This window comes from Vidua chalybeata, chromosome 1 (assembly GCF_026979565.1).
Source record: "Vidua chalybeata isolate OUT-0048 chromosome 1, bVidCha1 merged haplotype, whole genome shotgun sequence".
In the NCBI taxonomy this organism is placed as follows: Eukaryota; Metazoa; Chordata; class Aves; order Passeriformes; family Viduidae; genus Vidua; species Vidua chalybeata.
The window spans coordinates 112,451,381-112,467,520 of NC_071530.1; the positions used below are offsets into that span (position 1 = coordinate 112,451,381).

The 16,140-nt window shown below is 37.5% G+C and overlaps 1 protein-coding gene across 1 annotated transcript in view; it reads left to right on the forward strand.

Annotated features, from left to right (window-relative positions):
• SNTG1 (syntrophin gamma 1) overlaps positions 1-16,140 on the forward strand; it is a 312,663-nt gene that overhangs the window by 202,356 nt on the left and 94,167 nt on the right. Inside the window, exons 8-10 of the mRNA XM_053965314.1 lie at positions 7,217-7,319; positions 8,751-8,833; positions 13,989-14,119. Of these exons, the coding sequence (XP_053821289.1) occupies positions 7,217-7,319; positions 8,751-8,833; positions 13,989-14,119 (317 nt within the window). The remainder of the gene's footprint in view (positions 1-7,216; positions 7,320-8,750; positions 8,834-13,988; positions 14,120-16,140) is intronic.

Consider the following 16,140-nt stretch of genomic DNA (forward strand, 5'->3'; position numbering starts at 1 on the left):
TATTTTAATGAACATTTGCATTAGAATCAATCACCAGTTGGGATGATTCAAAGAATATATTGGCAGATCATGGTAAATAGTGTATTATAGTTGGAATCTATTTAAGGAGTTGTTAATTTTCATATTTCAGAATATGGTATGAAATGTTTCAGTTCAAGGACCCACGATGTCCCATATGACCTATGAGTCATGGCCTCCAGGGTGTGCTCTCAATTTTGGAAGACATAGCATTTTTTAATTCCTTGTATTTCATAGTTTGTCTGTTGGAGTAATGGCCTTCTAATTATTTAATATGAACTGTCATGACCAGTACATGCAGTTTTTAGTGAAACAGAATTCAAAATTAGGGTACAGGACTTAAGAATGCCAATTAGGCACTTATAGCAGTATTTTTATGTGTGATATTATTGATACTAAGATTAAGGGAAGAAAAACAGGAAAATACTGCAGACTTTTAATTTTTTTTTTTTGTTTGCATTGATACCTTTTGCTAAGGCACTGCTATATTACTTTTCAAAGCATAAACATGCAGCTAAACAATAATTAGTTGGGCGTACTACTATTCTGACTGAAAGAGCAATAAACATTTTTGTGTTGATTGTGGAACCTCTGAAAGGTTAAAGAGTTCTAGAAAGCTGCTGTCAGATCTTTTAGACAAACTTCGAAGCGCTCCATTCCACAAGTGTTAGACTTAAAAGTTTGAAACCATATTCTTTTTGTGCATTGAAGAAAGAGCTGACAGGAATCTATGTCATCTGTGTGATCTATATTTGGTCTTCTATTGCCTAGTGGATGGTTTTTATTTTGTAGGTTAATTATGTTTTCAATAATTTTTTATTAAATTAATGTCTTTCTCCTACTTCCTCATTACACTTTTTCATGTTGCTTACATCTGATTATTTTAGTCATTCCTGTGAAGGAAATTCTGTACATGTCTCTCAGTGTTAGTTAATATAAGTGGCCTACTTGGCATGTAGGCTTGAAAGAAGATTAAATCTTTTTTTAAAGGAGGATTACTTAGTTTTCTACTAATGCTTTATACAACAGTCTTGAGGTTGCATGTCCTGGTACTTCTGTGACTAAAGCCCATGAGCCTGTGAAAACAGGTAATGCAAGGATCAATGAAGGAAGCCTGAATATATCTATATGCCTGGTATGAAGCTGTACATCTGAGAAACCATGGTCTAGCTAATACATGGTATAGCTAATAATGGTCTAGCTAAAACGTGCTGTCACCTGGGATCAAGAGTAATTTTCCTTCTAAGTGGCCAGTCTGGTGGCACTTGTCAAAAAGCATCAAACCCTGAATCTCTGTGTATGTTAGTCTGAAATGATCTTTTGTGTAGTGCCTTAGTAGCTGGAGCATTCAATAAGCAAGCACTGTTTCAATTCCATTGCTGTGTCATCTTGCAGGTCCATAAACATCTATCTGCACTTTTCAGAATAACTCTTTAGTGGTGGGCACTGGAGGGTATCTTTGCTGTAAATTCCTATGTTACTGCATCCCCCTGCACTTTTTCAAAACAGCGCTAGTAGCAGGATACAAGCAGAAGAGAGCTCAGAATAGAAAGGCCTGTCTTCATGTGTTCTTGGGAAATGCACCATTCTGCCCTGCAGTTCCTGTCCCCTTGTTTGAGATGGCCCCCAGTTCTAGTGCAGCCCTTTGTGTTTATGTCTAAATATCTAACATGGGTTTTGGAGCCAGACAGCAAAAATTTAAATTGTACAATTGTGATAGTGTCAAACTATAGTCTGAAGTATACTTTTAGTTGTGCAGTCTGGGTAGGAACTTCTGTCATAAAATGGTGTTCTAGTTCTTTCTACATATTGGAAAGAGAAATTTTCTGAAGGAAAAAAACACTTTGATATCTCTTGATATTGTATTTCTTGATTAAGTTCAATTATTGGAAAATACTGTAATAAATATTAGATCATAGGAATTAAAAACTCACTATGCACTGATGTGTTCGTTATAATTCTGTATTAACTACATAGCACTTTTACTAAATAAAGCAGTTGACTTTTAAAATAAGCACAAATTCAAGACAGTTGTGTGCATGAAGCCTTGTAGCTTTTGACCTCTGTGTGATTGTTTTAAAATGTGTGTTTTGTTATCTGCTGATGGACTTGATACTTGTGCATTGTGTAACTGTAGAGTGGCTAAAAAGGTGTCTCCTATATTTTCTTTTTTTCTGTTTTCCGAATGTGTATAGTTCAAGGTACTCACCAATAAGTTTAATTTTTCTTTAAAAACTGAAGAGTTAAATTTGCTTCAATTCAAGAGAACACAGATCTTGGGATCTAAATAAGTATTCTGTTTTAAATCCTTACTACTTTATTGGTGGGTAAATTTCACTGGTAATTTGAGGGGGGACTTACAGTCTTATTCAGGAAAGAACACTTACTGAAGTCAGAGGGACTTCATGCTTCATTGCTTTCCTGAATATATTGAGAGAGACTTCAGCATATGCTCAAATGTTTTCTTGACCTGGGAATTTAAAAGGGTTTATAAAATTAAAAGGCAATATAATTGTAGACATTATTAAAATTCAGATTAGTGTTGTTACTATGTAGATATTTTCTTCAGCCGTACCACACATCACTGTAAAATTTGTTTTTTCAAATAGCCCCCTCACATTCATTACAGTAATTGTATAGAAATATAGTCACTGTTGCTCCAGAAACACTGACTCTTTTAATGTCACTATTTCACACAGCTACTGGCTCAGACATGCACAACTGGGTTTTTTGACTATCTCACTTCATTCATGAACATCTTATATAGAGCTTTTTGTGGTAGAAGTAAATGAATTCTTGATCCCACTGGTAGTAAGGTTATACTTTGAATAAGAAAGTTTATTGACAATATTTTATGTTTCTGTTTGTGTAGTTCTTTCCACATGAACTCATTCTGAATTATATATATATATATATATATATATATGATTTTTAAAACAGCAGCATGAATTTAATATATATAGCCATAATGTTGATGAGGAGATGTTAAGATTTTTCAGTGTCATAGCTTCTTCCTGTTACACGGATGACTTCATTAGATGCTGTGCACCAACAAATGAATAGCTGGTACTACTCACTAGCTGAAATTAAAACATAAAGCTAAATAAAGTAGTAGCAGCAGCACTAAATATCTTTTCATCATTTAATCCATACAATTTCTATATCAACATATTAAGTGTTACTATTACTCATTTATAACTAGAAAAATTAAAACTTGACATAGGTACATTCATATGCCTAAAATCTAAGGCTTCATAGAATATCTCAAAAATATTAACAAAAAAATCTATCTTGACTAGTCTTAAATAGACTATTTTGAATAGTCTATATAGCCTCTGAAAATAAAACAGATCATTACTTTTCAATGATACAAACAATAAGCAAATCTTTTTAATGGTGTCTGGTTATGCATTTTCTACAATTTAGGACACATTGCTTTAGAAATTGCCAGATCACTTCTGAAGGGAGTTTCTTCATGGCATACAGTGGCAATATATAACCTAGTGAGAAATTGGACATATTAGGTCTACTACTGAGTTAAATTTTTGTCATACAAATATGCCCTGGCTTTAGCTCTGGGAATTTTTCTCACCTTTGCTAAACTCTTGATATATGATAACAATCATCTTAGGAGGTTGCTACATTGTTGATTTGAAATTTTTGAAAACATGTTTTTATATTTAATCAAAATTAGTGTTCCCTCAAAAATAAATTTCTTCTTCCCTTTGTACAGGTTGGGTCCAGTTACATCTTTTCATATACTAGGGAAAATCATAGAATCATAGAATATGCTGAGTTGGAAGTGACCCATCAAGAACATCAAGTCCAACTCCTGTGCAAGACACCCCAAGAATCATAACTTGCGCCTCAGGGTGTTGTCCGAACATTTCTGGAACTCTGTCAGGCTTGGTGCTGTGACCACTTCCCTGGGGAAGTGTTCCAGTGTTAAACCACTGTCTGGGTGCAAAACCTTTTAGTGACAGCCAAACTAAACCTCCCCTGACTCATTTTCATGCTGTTTCCTCAAGTCCTGTCACTGGTCCTGGGAATGAAGAGATTGGTTTCTTCTCTTCCTGTCTTGAGGGTGTGGAAGACCACAGTGAGTTCTCTCCTCATCTCCTCACTTTCAGGCTGAACATAGCAAGTGACCTCGTAACGTTTTACCTCCAGACCCTTCACCATCCTCATAGCTCTCATTTAGACACTCTCTAACAGCTTGATGCCTTTTTTTTATATTGTGGTGCCCTACACTGCCCCTAGCACCCAAGGTGAGGCTGCCCCAGTGCAGAAACAGAGCAGAGGACAATCCCCTCCCTTACCCAGCTGGAGATGCTGCAACCAGGAGACAGGGCTGGCCCTCCTGGCTGCCAGGGCACTGTTGACTCATATTCCACTTGCCATCAACCAGGATTGCAAAATGTTGTAAATATTTTTATTTCTTGCAAATTTAGAGATGGCTTCTTTATTAGCAGTAATGAACTGAAAATCTGTTTACTTATATAGCTATGTTTCAGTAATATTGAATTTTTTTAACCATTTATACACAGTGGGAATGAGGCCCTAATTTAAATTCAGTATTGATGCAGACTGTTATTTGTGGCTAGCATTATCTTTAGTAATTTGATTTTTCATTTCATATGTAAATTAAAGACAAAGAATGTAAAATAACAGTAAGGCTTTCAACTGAAAGCTAGAAAAAGACAATAAAGTAATTAAAATTCTCATTTTCTTCATCTAACCTTATTTCCCAGAATGGCTTTGTTGATGACTAGAAAGTAAGCAAAATGGAATCAATAACTCATCTGCTCTTTGTTGTAATCATTACCTAGTAATTTTCTCTTTTAATCCATTATCTCTCTTTAGTCTTTATTCTGCATGTCAAAATCTAGTCACTTTCTGGATTATATGCTTCATACACTCCAAAATACAGTTCACTGCATAAGTATTGCTGATTTCAACTGAAATGTGTTCCAGCTTAAAGTTTTCATCCTATGAGATAAAGAGATTTGAGGGAGAGAGAGGTTAGAGAAAAAAGTCACAGTAGGCTACTTATGGCCTCTTGCAGGCTTTACAAAGCAATATATTATCAAGTGAAATCATGTAGACTCTGGGAAGAACGATTTAGGGCAGTTATTGTCTCAGCTTCTTTCACAGATGATATCCACTTATTCTTATCTTAAAAGGTGACTTTATAAATTAAAGTAAGTAATGCTGTAACTTCTTCACTTATTTATTCTCTGTTCTTGAGTGAAAAGAAATACCTTTTTTTTTAACAGCAGAGAGAGTAGCTGTATTTTCCTGCACTTTTGTCTATCCACATCTGTCGAAACAATGCAAAGTACATACCTGTAAGTCTCTGCTTTGTCTCTGACTACTCTGAACTGTGTGACTGCTACATAAGAGAGGAAAAGAATGAATTTTCTATGGAGACTGAGGATATAGGATGGTATCTCTGGTTGAATTCAGGACTCCAGAGTCTTGGTCTACTTTTCTGCACGTTACAAGTCATCTTTCTAAGAAATAATTGCTGCTTACAAATGTTTAGAAAATGCATCAGAACTGGGAACTGCTCATCAAAGAGACTCATGTTTCAACCTAAATGATTCTATGATTCTGTGTTAGACATGAAGTTTTTGGCATGCAGTATAAGTTATTAAATCTGTTGTGATGTTTCTGTGTTTATTTGCACACATACATATAAATACATATTAAACTGCAAAATGTGTGTTGGCAACCACTGTGCTATTTTAAATCATAAAGACCCTAAAATTTCAGTTACTGAATCAAATGTTCTGTCATCATACTGTTACTCCTCTGTGGCAACCAACATGGAATAGGCAATATTGTGTTTCAAGGTAAAGTTGACATTTTTTCCTGAAGAATTGCTTTAAGTTTACAGCACAATGCAGTGGTTCCATGTGAAAGCATCCCAGTGTATAGTTATACACATGCATGTAAATAAATCTGTTGAGTAGGTTATTGACAAGCATAATTAAAGAATAGCAGTGCTTCATAAATTATTTACAAGGCTTTCTCACAAGAAGCAGCATGACAGAAGGGTTACTTGTGTGTTATCCAGCTACAAAGGAGAAAGGGAGCAGATATGTTCTAGTTTAAAATGATTCCCTAATGTCTCACTGTGCAGCATCTCTCTCTCTCACAGCAGCTCTCAGCTGCCTGTGAGCTGGCTGTCTGCGCAGTATGAACATAGTCACTCAAAGAGAGGCATGGTACAATCTTCTGTCATTGTATGCCCAAATTTAATCAGCCCTTGAAGAATTTTGAAGTTATAGAGCCAGAACAGGAAATGGTTGTTTTCTGAAACAGATCTGGTTCTTCTTGGCTCTCATAAGCCAGTTCAAATGTTCTTCCTCAGCTATCTAATACAGCATTTGGCTTAGTTGCTTTCGTGCTACCTTACTGCTACTCTTGGGAGGTGCCTGGAGTCCCTCCCTCTGCTGTATGTTTGGGGTATGTACAGCTGTACCTCACAAAAGTTAAAGATGAGCAGAAGCCAAAGGGGTTTCTAGTGGGAAAGTACAGGAAGGCTAAAAGTATTCCCAGTTGGATAGGTGCTTTGCACATTCTATGTCCAAAATGCAAGCTGCCCTTTGGCAAAACCTAAGCTTGTGCTTATCTAAGATTTAAGGCTTAAAATAGGTTCTTTTCCTCTGTGTCTGTGATGAAGATTAGGTCTCTCATCTATGCTGGAGCGCCTCAGCTAAATTTAACTCTGTGTGTTAGAAAGACTTGCTCATAGGATTATGGTACAGTTGTGAAAACTACTGCTGTTGTTTTGGTTGAGGATTTATAAGAGAAAATATATATGCAAAGAGAAAATATGTATTTATTTTTTAAATACATACATGTATGGGGGGATGATTCCAGAGCTGAATAAAGGAGTTACATAACTGAATAGCTTCAAGTAGCAAGTTCTGCAATAGCACAGGTCAAAGACAATACTAAAACAGGAGGGTAATGCCCCCCTCACCCCATTCACTGTACGTGTGGCTAGAAACCCAATAGACAAGTGCATAGCAAGCTTTACGTCTTGCTTTCTTGTCAAACAAATGTAATTACAATAAACTGCTAAGCAGTTATATTCTGGTATGGGAGAGCTGTGTGGTGTTGCTGACATTTGCTAATGCATTTTGGTCATAAATTTATTTCAAGGCGTCTGCCTTTATTTCTTTTCCAGGTACAGGTCCTTCGCAACGCAGGGGAAGAAGTGACCCTAACTGTGTCCTTTCTAAAAAGAGCACCTGCTTTTCTCAAACTGCCACTCAATGAAGATTGTGCATGTAAGCCTTTATTATATGACCAAAGAACCCTCAATTCCATACCCATGAACGCTTGCAGCTTCTGAAACTACTGTGTATTGAGGGTGATTGACAGCAGCTTTTACAATCAGCATTACTGTCTAAATATGAGTTGCTCCTATTGCCAGGGCTTGTGTTAACATTGACCTCAAGAGAAAAATTGCTATCTATGGTTGAAAAACAGATAACCAGGCATTTGGCTGGTGTGAATCAGTAAAATTGGGAGTAAAACAGTAGAATTACATTAATTTGCAATAGCTCACATCCTGGTGCAGAGTATTTAAAATAAATTTTTCGGGCAGCATCAGCTAGTATTTTAGTCCCAGGGAGTTTTTTTTTTTTTCTTGTAAATGTGAAAATGAGATTGTGTGTATATATTTAGAGGACTTTACTGTTTAAAATTCAGAGGCTTGGGTGGAGATGTCTGTCTACCTAAGAATAAATTACTCTAGAATGATAAGTATTTTGTTTTAGTCCAAACTGAGTTTTAGTGAACTTGCCCCATGAGAGTCATATAGAGACAGCTGTCTTCCTTTAATTATATTAAATTGTAAGTGTGGATGCATAATTATAGACAATTGCAGCATATCTAAGCATATTTATATATCAGCCTGTGCCTTTTGCCACCTCTGCTTTCCTTCTGCTTTTTGCTCCCTAAGAGAGTGAACTAAATTGCTCAAGTTTAAAGCAATGAAAAAATAAATATTTGATTTCAATACTTACAGCCCTTGATTTTAAGTTAGTAGGAATTAAATAATCTAAATCATGAAATAGCATTTTATACAAACATTTGATGGAATATTGTCTTTTGTATTGTCTTTTGCTTATGTATTACATCTAAATTAAACAAGGAAAAAAATCGGAACACTGTATTCTTAAATGAAAATGTATCCCAGTACCTTTGTCCCTTTTATGAAAGGCTGTGGTACCACAGAGTAGCTTGAGTGATGCACAGGAATATGCATTTGCATGGATCCTATCGTGTCACTTTTGAGGTGTAGCACTCTAGTTTCCTACACCATTACAAGAACATTTACAACTGTTAACTTCACTGAGAGTAACAAAAGGGTTATCTGACAAATTCCTTCAAGTAAAAACTGACAGAGAAAGTACACATTTCCCTTTTACTGTCAAATTTGAAAGAAACATTGTAGGGTTTTTTTCCTTACCAAGCAGATATTAATTTTTTTTAGTCAAAACACTGGGAAAGGTTTTCTTGAGCCTCCATTTAGCTTACAAAGGCAATCCACTCAAACCAGAAAACAGATACTTGCTGAATGGAGAAAGTAAATTCATGTTATATATGATAGAAGTTATTTGGGTTTGGGGAGAATGCAGATATACATATGCAAATTTGAATTATGTCATCACAAATTAACAAAGAATTTTCTTGTGAATTTGTATTTGTATTAGGTGCTCCCAGTGACCAAAGCAGTGGCACATCCTCTCCCCTATGTGACAGTGGTTTGCATCTCAACTACCACCCCAACAACACGGTAAGATCTTGATGGAATTACACAGAAGAATAATTATCGTGTAATAGCTAAGTGGAAGTACTAATAAAGAAAAAAAGAGTAGCCAGAAATTATGACCAGGAATTAAAATGTGACAAATTATTACAGCTGAGATTGTTCCTGGATGCCTGTGATTACTGTTTTCTTGGGCAGTATGGATTTTGCAAAAGTTTTTCCTTCTACATTTTTTCTCTGAATGGGAATTAAAATTCCTAAAATGAAAATATATATATTTATAAAAAAGTAAGAAAAGTTTCTGATAGTATTTTCCATTTTTTATATTGCATACATTATCTAAAGCTTTTGGCAAAAGATGATTAGGTGTATGTTTTTGTCTATTTTTAAAGTGAGAGTGTTTTAATTCTGGTAATGTGTACTTAAAACCTTACCTGAAGTGGGATAACATGGAGCATAGTGTCTCTGGGATAAAATGCTACAGATGTCTGGTCAGATATTTACTAAAAGACGCCTTTGAAGTGCAACAAGGGACTTTAAAATTTTTTCTTAGCTAGAAAATGCAAAATTTTCTTTATTTTATATTGTTCAAAAGGTTTTTTGCTGAGTATTTGGCTTTGTGATAGATGAAAATAGAAACAGCACAGAATAAATGAACCAGTATAAACCATAGTTTTTAAGAAAATATTTTAAAACCTGAAATGTAAGTCATACTGAGCAGCCATTTCTAGTTTCCATCTTGTTTTATTGCACTTTCATATTTTTCTATTAAAATTTTAAATAGCCTCCAGATTTAAATATCAATACCAAAGATTTAAATACAATTAGCATTTGGAAAACCCTTCAGAATTATAGACATTTTAGGAAGTGGAATTTATAAATAACAACACCAATAAAATGGATATGAAATAACAATAAAAATATATGTCACTTGTGCAGCAACAACAAAAGCAGACTTGTCTCAGAAGTCTGTATAGGTGTGTATGTATGTATGTATGTATGTATGTAAAAAGGCTATGTCAGTAGATCCTAAGGTAATTTATTAACTAGCTGCTACAGTTCTAATTTTGCTTTTATGATAAAAAACATGCTTTCATTTGTGAATTCTTTTTTTGCAGGTGTCAAAACTGATCTAGATGATCTGTAGTTTCCATTTGAGCTGACAATAATTCCCTGAAACCAAGTGTTTTTCTTTCAGTTTAAATAATATAATCTAGTATCACGAGTCTATAATTCTATAAATTAAACTTTCAAGTGAAGACCAAGATGTGATTCTGACATGTCCCCTTGTCATGGGAACAGAGTTCTTCATAAAACCAAACCTCTGTATGTATTCCTAAGTTATGTACAACTCTTATGCCACAGCTCTTCCTTTTTCTCAGAATATTCCCTAGGAGAAATTATGACAGCTGGATAAACATGATCGGTGAGCAACTGGCCCATGGTTGGACACAAAAAGTTATAGTGAACAGAGTGAATTTAGGCCAGTGACTGGTCACTAGTGAGGTTCTGCTGTGTCTTAGGCCCAGTGCTCATCAACATTTTGATCAATGACTTGGGTTCAGGGCTCAAAGGGATACTAAATAAGTTTGCAGATTATACAAGTATTTGGAGGAACTTTTGACTTTCTCAAAAGCAGAGGCTTTACAGAGAGACCTTGACAAATCTGAGGACTGAGCAGTCACCAACCATATGAATTTTAACAAGGGCAAGAGCTAGATTCTGCACCTGGGAGGGGCAGCCTCTGGATGTACAGACAGGCTGGGGAATGAGAAGCTGGTAAGCAGAGTCACAGAAAGGGACCTGGGGGTCCTGGTCAATGGCAAAGTGAATATGAGTCAGCAGTGCCCTGGCAGCCAGGAGGGCCAGCCCTGTCCTGGGGGGCAGCAGACACAGCATGGCCAATCGGGCAAGGGTGGCCTGGCTCTGCTCTGCACTGGGATGGTCCCACCTTGAGTGCTGGGGGCAGTGTTGGGCACTTTAATATAAAACAGATACAAAGCTGTTAGAGAGCTCCAAAGGAGGTCAGCGAAGATGGTGAAGGGTCTGGAGGAGAAGCTGTATGAGAAGAGGCTGAGGTCACTTGGTCTGTTCAGCCTGGAGAGGAGGAGACTGAAGGGAAACCTCATTGCAGTTACAACTTCCTTGTGAGGGGAAGAAGAGAGGCAGACACTGATCTCTTCTCTGTGGTGACCAGTGACAGGAATGTTGTGTCTGCGAGGTTTAGGTTGGATATTAGAGAAAGGTTCTTTGCTTAGAGGATGGTTGAGCAATGGAACAGGCTCCCCAAGGAAGTGGTCAAAGCATCGGCCTGACAGACGGCAAGAAGAGTTTAAAAAAACTCTCAGGAACATTGTGAGATTGTTGGGGATGTCCTGTGGGGGGACAAGAGTTGGACTTGATGATCCTTGTGGGTCCCATGCAACTCAGACATTCCATGATTCTGTGATGTACAGCCACAGTCTTGTTTCTTAATTTATAGTCCTGTAAATTCACTTGAAGGAGGTTTTTGATCCAGAACTTGGAGTAGACAAGACTTCGGTCTTTTGTCAACAGTTCACAGAGTTATGCAGTCTAAAGGTTGGGTTAACATTTTTGTAGCCATGTCTAGGTCTACAGTTTGTACCTGAACTTTTACTGCATTTCATCTTTTCCCTAAGTTTAATCACAGGTGAAGAAAGGTTCCCAGAAGTAGAGAGAAAACATAAAAAATTCAAGATGTTCAAAACAACATCCTAGGGTAGTCTTCCTAGCCAATAATTTATTTATTTTTATCGAATCTGTGGAATTTCTTACCAGAAATTCAGTGTTTTAAATAAGTGAACTACCTATGAAAGGCTTTCTGCTCAGATAACGTATTTATTGTGGTATTTTGTTTCATATACATAAAAGATATATGAACATTTATGAAAAAGTAAAGTTCAAAGCTTTATAATTCCATAGATCTTACACAGAATGAACACTCTAGAAAAATAGAAGGTGTATTTAATTTTGGTAATATTTATATTATAGAAGATACCAGTAAGAAAAAATATAAAATTTGAAATTAAAAATAATGTAAATCAGCAGGTTTAATTTTGCTTATATCTTGATATACTGTTATTTGTTACTTGGGAGAAGAGGCCAACCCCCACCTGGCTACAGCCTCATTTCAGGTGGTTGTGGAGAGTGATAAGGTCTCTCTGAGCCTTCCTTTCTCCAGGCTAAACAACCTCAGCTCCCCCAGCTGCTTCTCACAGGACTTGTGCTCCAGACCCTTCCCCAACTATGTTGCCCTTTTCTGGACACACTGCAGCACCTCAGTGTCCTTGTTGGAGTGAGAGGCACAGAACTGAATATGGCACTCAAGGCGTGGCCTCCAGTGCCTAATGAGTCACTGCCCTGGTCCTACTGGCCCCAGTATTTCTGATCAGGCCGGGATGCCGATGACTTTCTTGGCCTCCAGGGCACATACTGGCTCATGTTCAGCTGCTGTTGACCAACACCTCCAGGTCCTTTCTCATCGTGGAGGTTTCCAGCCACTCTGCCCCCAGCCTGTAATGCGGCCTGGGGTTGTTGTGACAAAAGTGCAGGACCTGGAACTTTGTCTTGTGAATCTCTTACAATTGGCCTCAGTCCATTGATTCAGCCTGTCCAGATCCCCCTGCAGTTGATGTCAGCTATAAACTCACGGTGCACTTCATCCCATCTTCCAGACCATCAATGTTAAATATTAAACACTGCCAGCCCCAACACTGAGCCCTAGACAACACCAGTCATGACTGTCCAGCAACTGGATGTATCTCCATTCACCACCACTCTCTGGGTCTCTCCATCCAGCCATGTTTTTACCCAGTGAACTGTGCACCTATTGTGCACCATGAGCAGCCAGTTTCCCCAGGAGAATGCTGTGCCAAAGGCTTTACTAAACTCCAGGTTAACAACATCTACAGCCTTTCCCTCGTCCGCTAGATTGGTGACCTGGTTGTAAATGGAGATCAGGCTGGTCAGGCAGGATGTGCCTTACACAAACCTGTAATAAATTATAATTTATAATTATAATTTAATTATAATATAATAAACCTTATGGTTTATTGCATATAATGGGCCTGATTCCCTGGTTGTCCTGTACATGGTGTGGGATGGCACATAGGATGATCTGTTCCATGACCTGCCACAAGTCTGGCTGACAGGCCTGTAGTTCCCCAGATCCTCCTTCTAGCCTGTCTTGTAGGTGGCATCATATTTGCCAATTTCCTGTCAACATATTTGTCAATTTCCTGGCCAGTTAGCCAGGACTGCTGGTAAATGATGGAAAGTGATTCGCTGAGCACCTGTGCCAGCTCCCTCACTATCCTTTGGTGGATCCCATTGGCCACATAGGCTTGTGTGTGCCTAACTGCTGCAGCAGGTCACTGACCATTTCCCCTTGGATTATGGTGGCTTCACTCTCCTCCCTATCCCTGTCTCCCAGCTCAGAGGTTTGCTACCAGGCAAATATCTGGTCTTACTATTAAAGACTGTGGTAAAGAAGGCGTTAAATACCTCAGCCTTTTCCTCATCCTTTGTTGCTATGAGAAGGTACTTTGAAGAATCGTGCTCTCTCAGAAAAATAACATCATCATTAGCACTATTTTATAAAGCATTTTATAAAGAAAGAGGTGTTGTATTTTTAGAAACAGATGTTGATAATTTAACTTTTTATAAGCATTTCTCACGCAAACCAATATTCTTTAAAAATACTGATCAAATTAGACTCTAGGTATTTAAATACTCATTCTTTGTAGATATTATCATAAACATGATAAAGTTCAGTTTTCATATAAGCAATGTCTTCTGTAAATAGATAAAATTAAAATATTCATCAATTCAGCATGTAGTTTTGACAGTTTTGACAATTTTCATCACATGTTAAATTTCGTTCCCAATTACCATGTTTTGAGGTGATATCATTAGAAAAGATATGTATGTAAATGTGTACAGAGCCACAGGAAACAACTGAATTGTGGTTGTATTGTGAATAATTTAGAGGTCCTATTCAGAATCTTTCCAGTGCTCACTAAAACTAATGACAGGTGCTTTGGAAAAAATGGAACACTGCCAAATTAAATATAAGTCTTTGAAGTCTATCTCATTCTTTCTAAATATGCTGAATACTTAAAATGAAGATCAAAACTGAGAAGAACCTTTTAATGTTTTTCAGGATACGTTATCATGTTCCTCATGGCCAGCATCGCCAGGACTTAGGTGGGAGAAGAGGTGGTGTGATCTTCGATTAATTCCACTTCTTCATTCACGATTTTCCCAGTACCTTCCAGGATCAGATTTGTGCAGGTAAAGAAGTTCTGAAGGTTGAAACTTGATTTCTTGGTTGACAGATGCATGCCCTAGGGAGTTGCCTTGTCGGAGAAATTGCATTATTAGTTCCATGGCAGCTGACTGAGACATGAAATATAGGAGCTTTCATAAAGGTCTTTCTAGGTCCACTTTGACTCATGTTCTCCTCTGACATCAGCTGGGACCTGGTATGTGAGGAGATGATGGGTGATCTTTCTACTTCCATCTATTGCTCAGCACCTTCTGCAGATGAAACATACGTTGTCATATTTAATAGCTGCTAATGCTCCTGTCCTCAAAAGCTTCTTTCTAAGTAGCTTGTTTTTATGTCTTTGATTTTTGCAATGCATTATGGCATTAAACTCTGCAATGTGATTATATTTTTAAAATGTATTTCCTTCTGTTTGTGTTAAATACATCATCTGATACCTACATTGGGTGAAATAATCTTGTTTGAGAGCAGCAAGGGCTGACTGCCCCATGGGGAAGATAAGCCAAGAGAGAGGGTGGCAGTGAGGCCAGACAAGGTGTTGTCCATGCAGACAAAGATCCTACCCCACTGCTCCCCATGGGGGAACACAGAAGGCTTAGGGACAGTCTTCAGAGGGGTCCATCATGGTCAGGTGGGGCTCAGTTTAGGCTGGGAAGTGAGCCTAGAGGTCCAAATCTGTGGGTTACGTGTCTAGGCACAGGAGTAGCTGCAGCCATACTCAGATGAGGACCATGAGCAAGAGCCTGAGCTGACAAGCATCTCCCAGATCTTGTACTTCTTTGCTTTATGTTTATAGCTACAGTAGGGACGGGTTTTTTGGGTTTGTTTTTTTTTTTTTTTTTTGTTTATTTCCATATAGCTAAGGTTATTTTTCCCCATTTTTTACTTTGCATGTGTTAACATTTAATTTCATTGCAAATTTGTCACAATCACTGGGATAGCTGTCCAAAGCTCATAGTGAGGTTTAACTTTATTGCATCATTGTGATGAGCTGACCATGGCTGGATTCCAAGTGCCAGTCAAGCTTCTCTATCACTCCCCTCCTCAACAGGATGGAGGGGAGGAAAATAAGATGGAAATATCCTGGTGAGTCAAGATAAAGGCAGTTTAATAAAGCAAAAGCAAAGGCCACACGTGGAAGCAAAATCCCCAAAATATTTGTTCTCTACTTCCCATCAGCAGGTGATGTTCAGTCACTTCCTGGGAAGTAGGGCTTTGGTACATGCAGTAGTTGCTCTGGAAGACAAGTGTCATAATTAATTAATGCCCCCCATTAAAGGAAGGCCTTTCTCCTAGCTTTCATTGCTGAGCAGATGTCATATGGTATAGAATATCCCTTTGATCATTTTGGGTCAGCTCTCCTAGCTATTTCCCCTCCCAAGATTTTGTTTCCCCAGCCTGTTGGTGAGGAGGGAATGTTGGAGCAACAGCTCTGATGCTGTGCCAACACTGCTTAGCACTAGCCAAAACATTGTTGTGTAATCGATATCTTTCTACCTAACAATACTGAGCACAACACTATGAGGGCTGCTGTGGGGAAAATAAAATTAATTTCAGAAAGACCCAATACAGACCTAGAACTTGACATTGTTTAATTTTATATTATCTTAATAAATCAGAAGAACTTAGGAGGGAAGACAGAAATATTCTGCAATGATTACTGTTTGCAAAGCAATGAAATAAAAATGAAAGTAGCTGAAAGTCCAAAGTCTTACAAGGCGAGTATATAAGATCATGCTTGGTAAAAGTTTTAAGTATCTAGCTATTATATGGATTCATTTATCATCTGTATATATAAGAAAGAAGTTCTCATACTGAAATACTTCTGTGAGCTCTAGTACATAAAGACATTATCTGTAGGAAGGCTGTGTACAGGTACAGAAGAGGTTTCTCCATAATTTCTTCTAATGAATTCCCTAGGAGTGGATTTATGAAACCCCCAGAAAGTGGGGTAAGAGAAGTTTTCTTCAATCTGTTTGGGTTTTTTGTGGAGTTAACTTTACTGTTTCTTATTGATAGTCAGTAA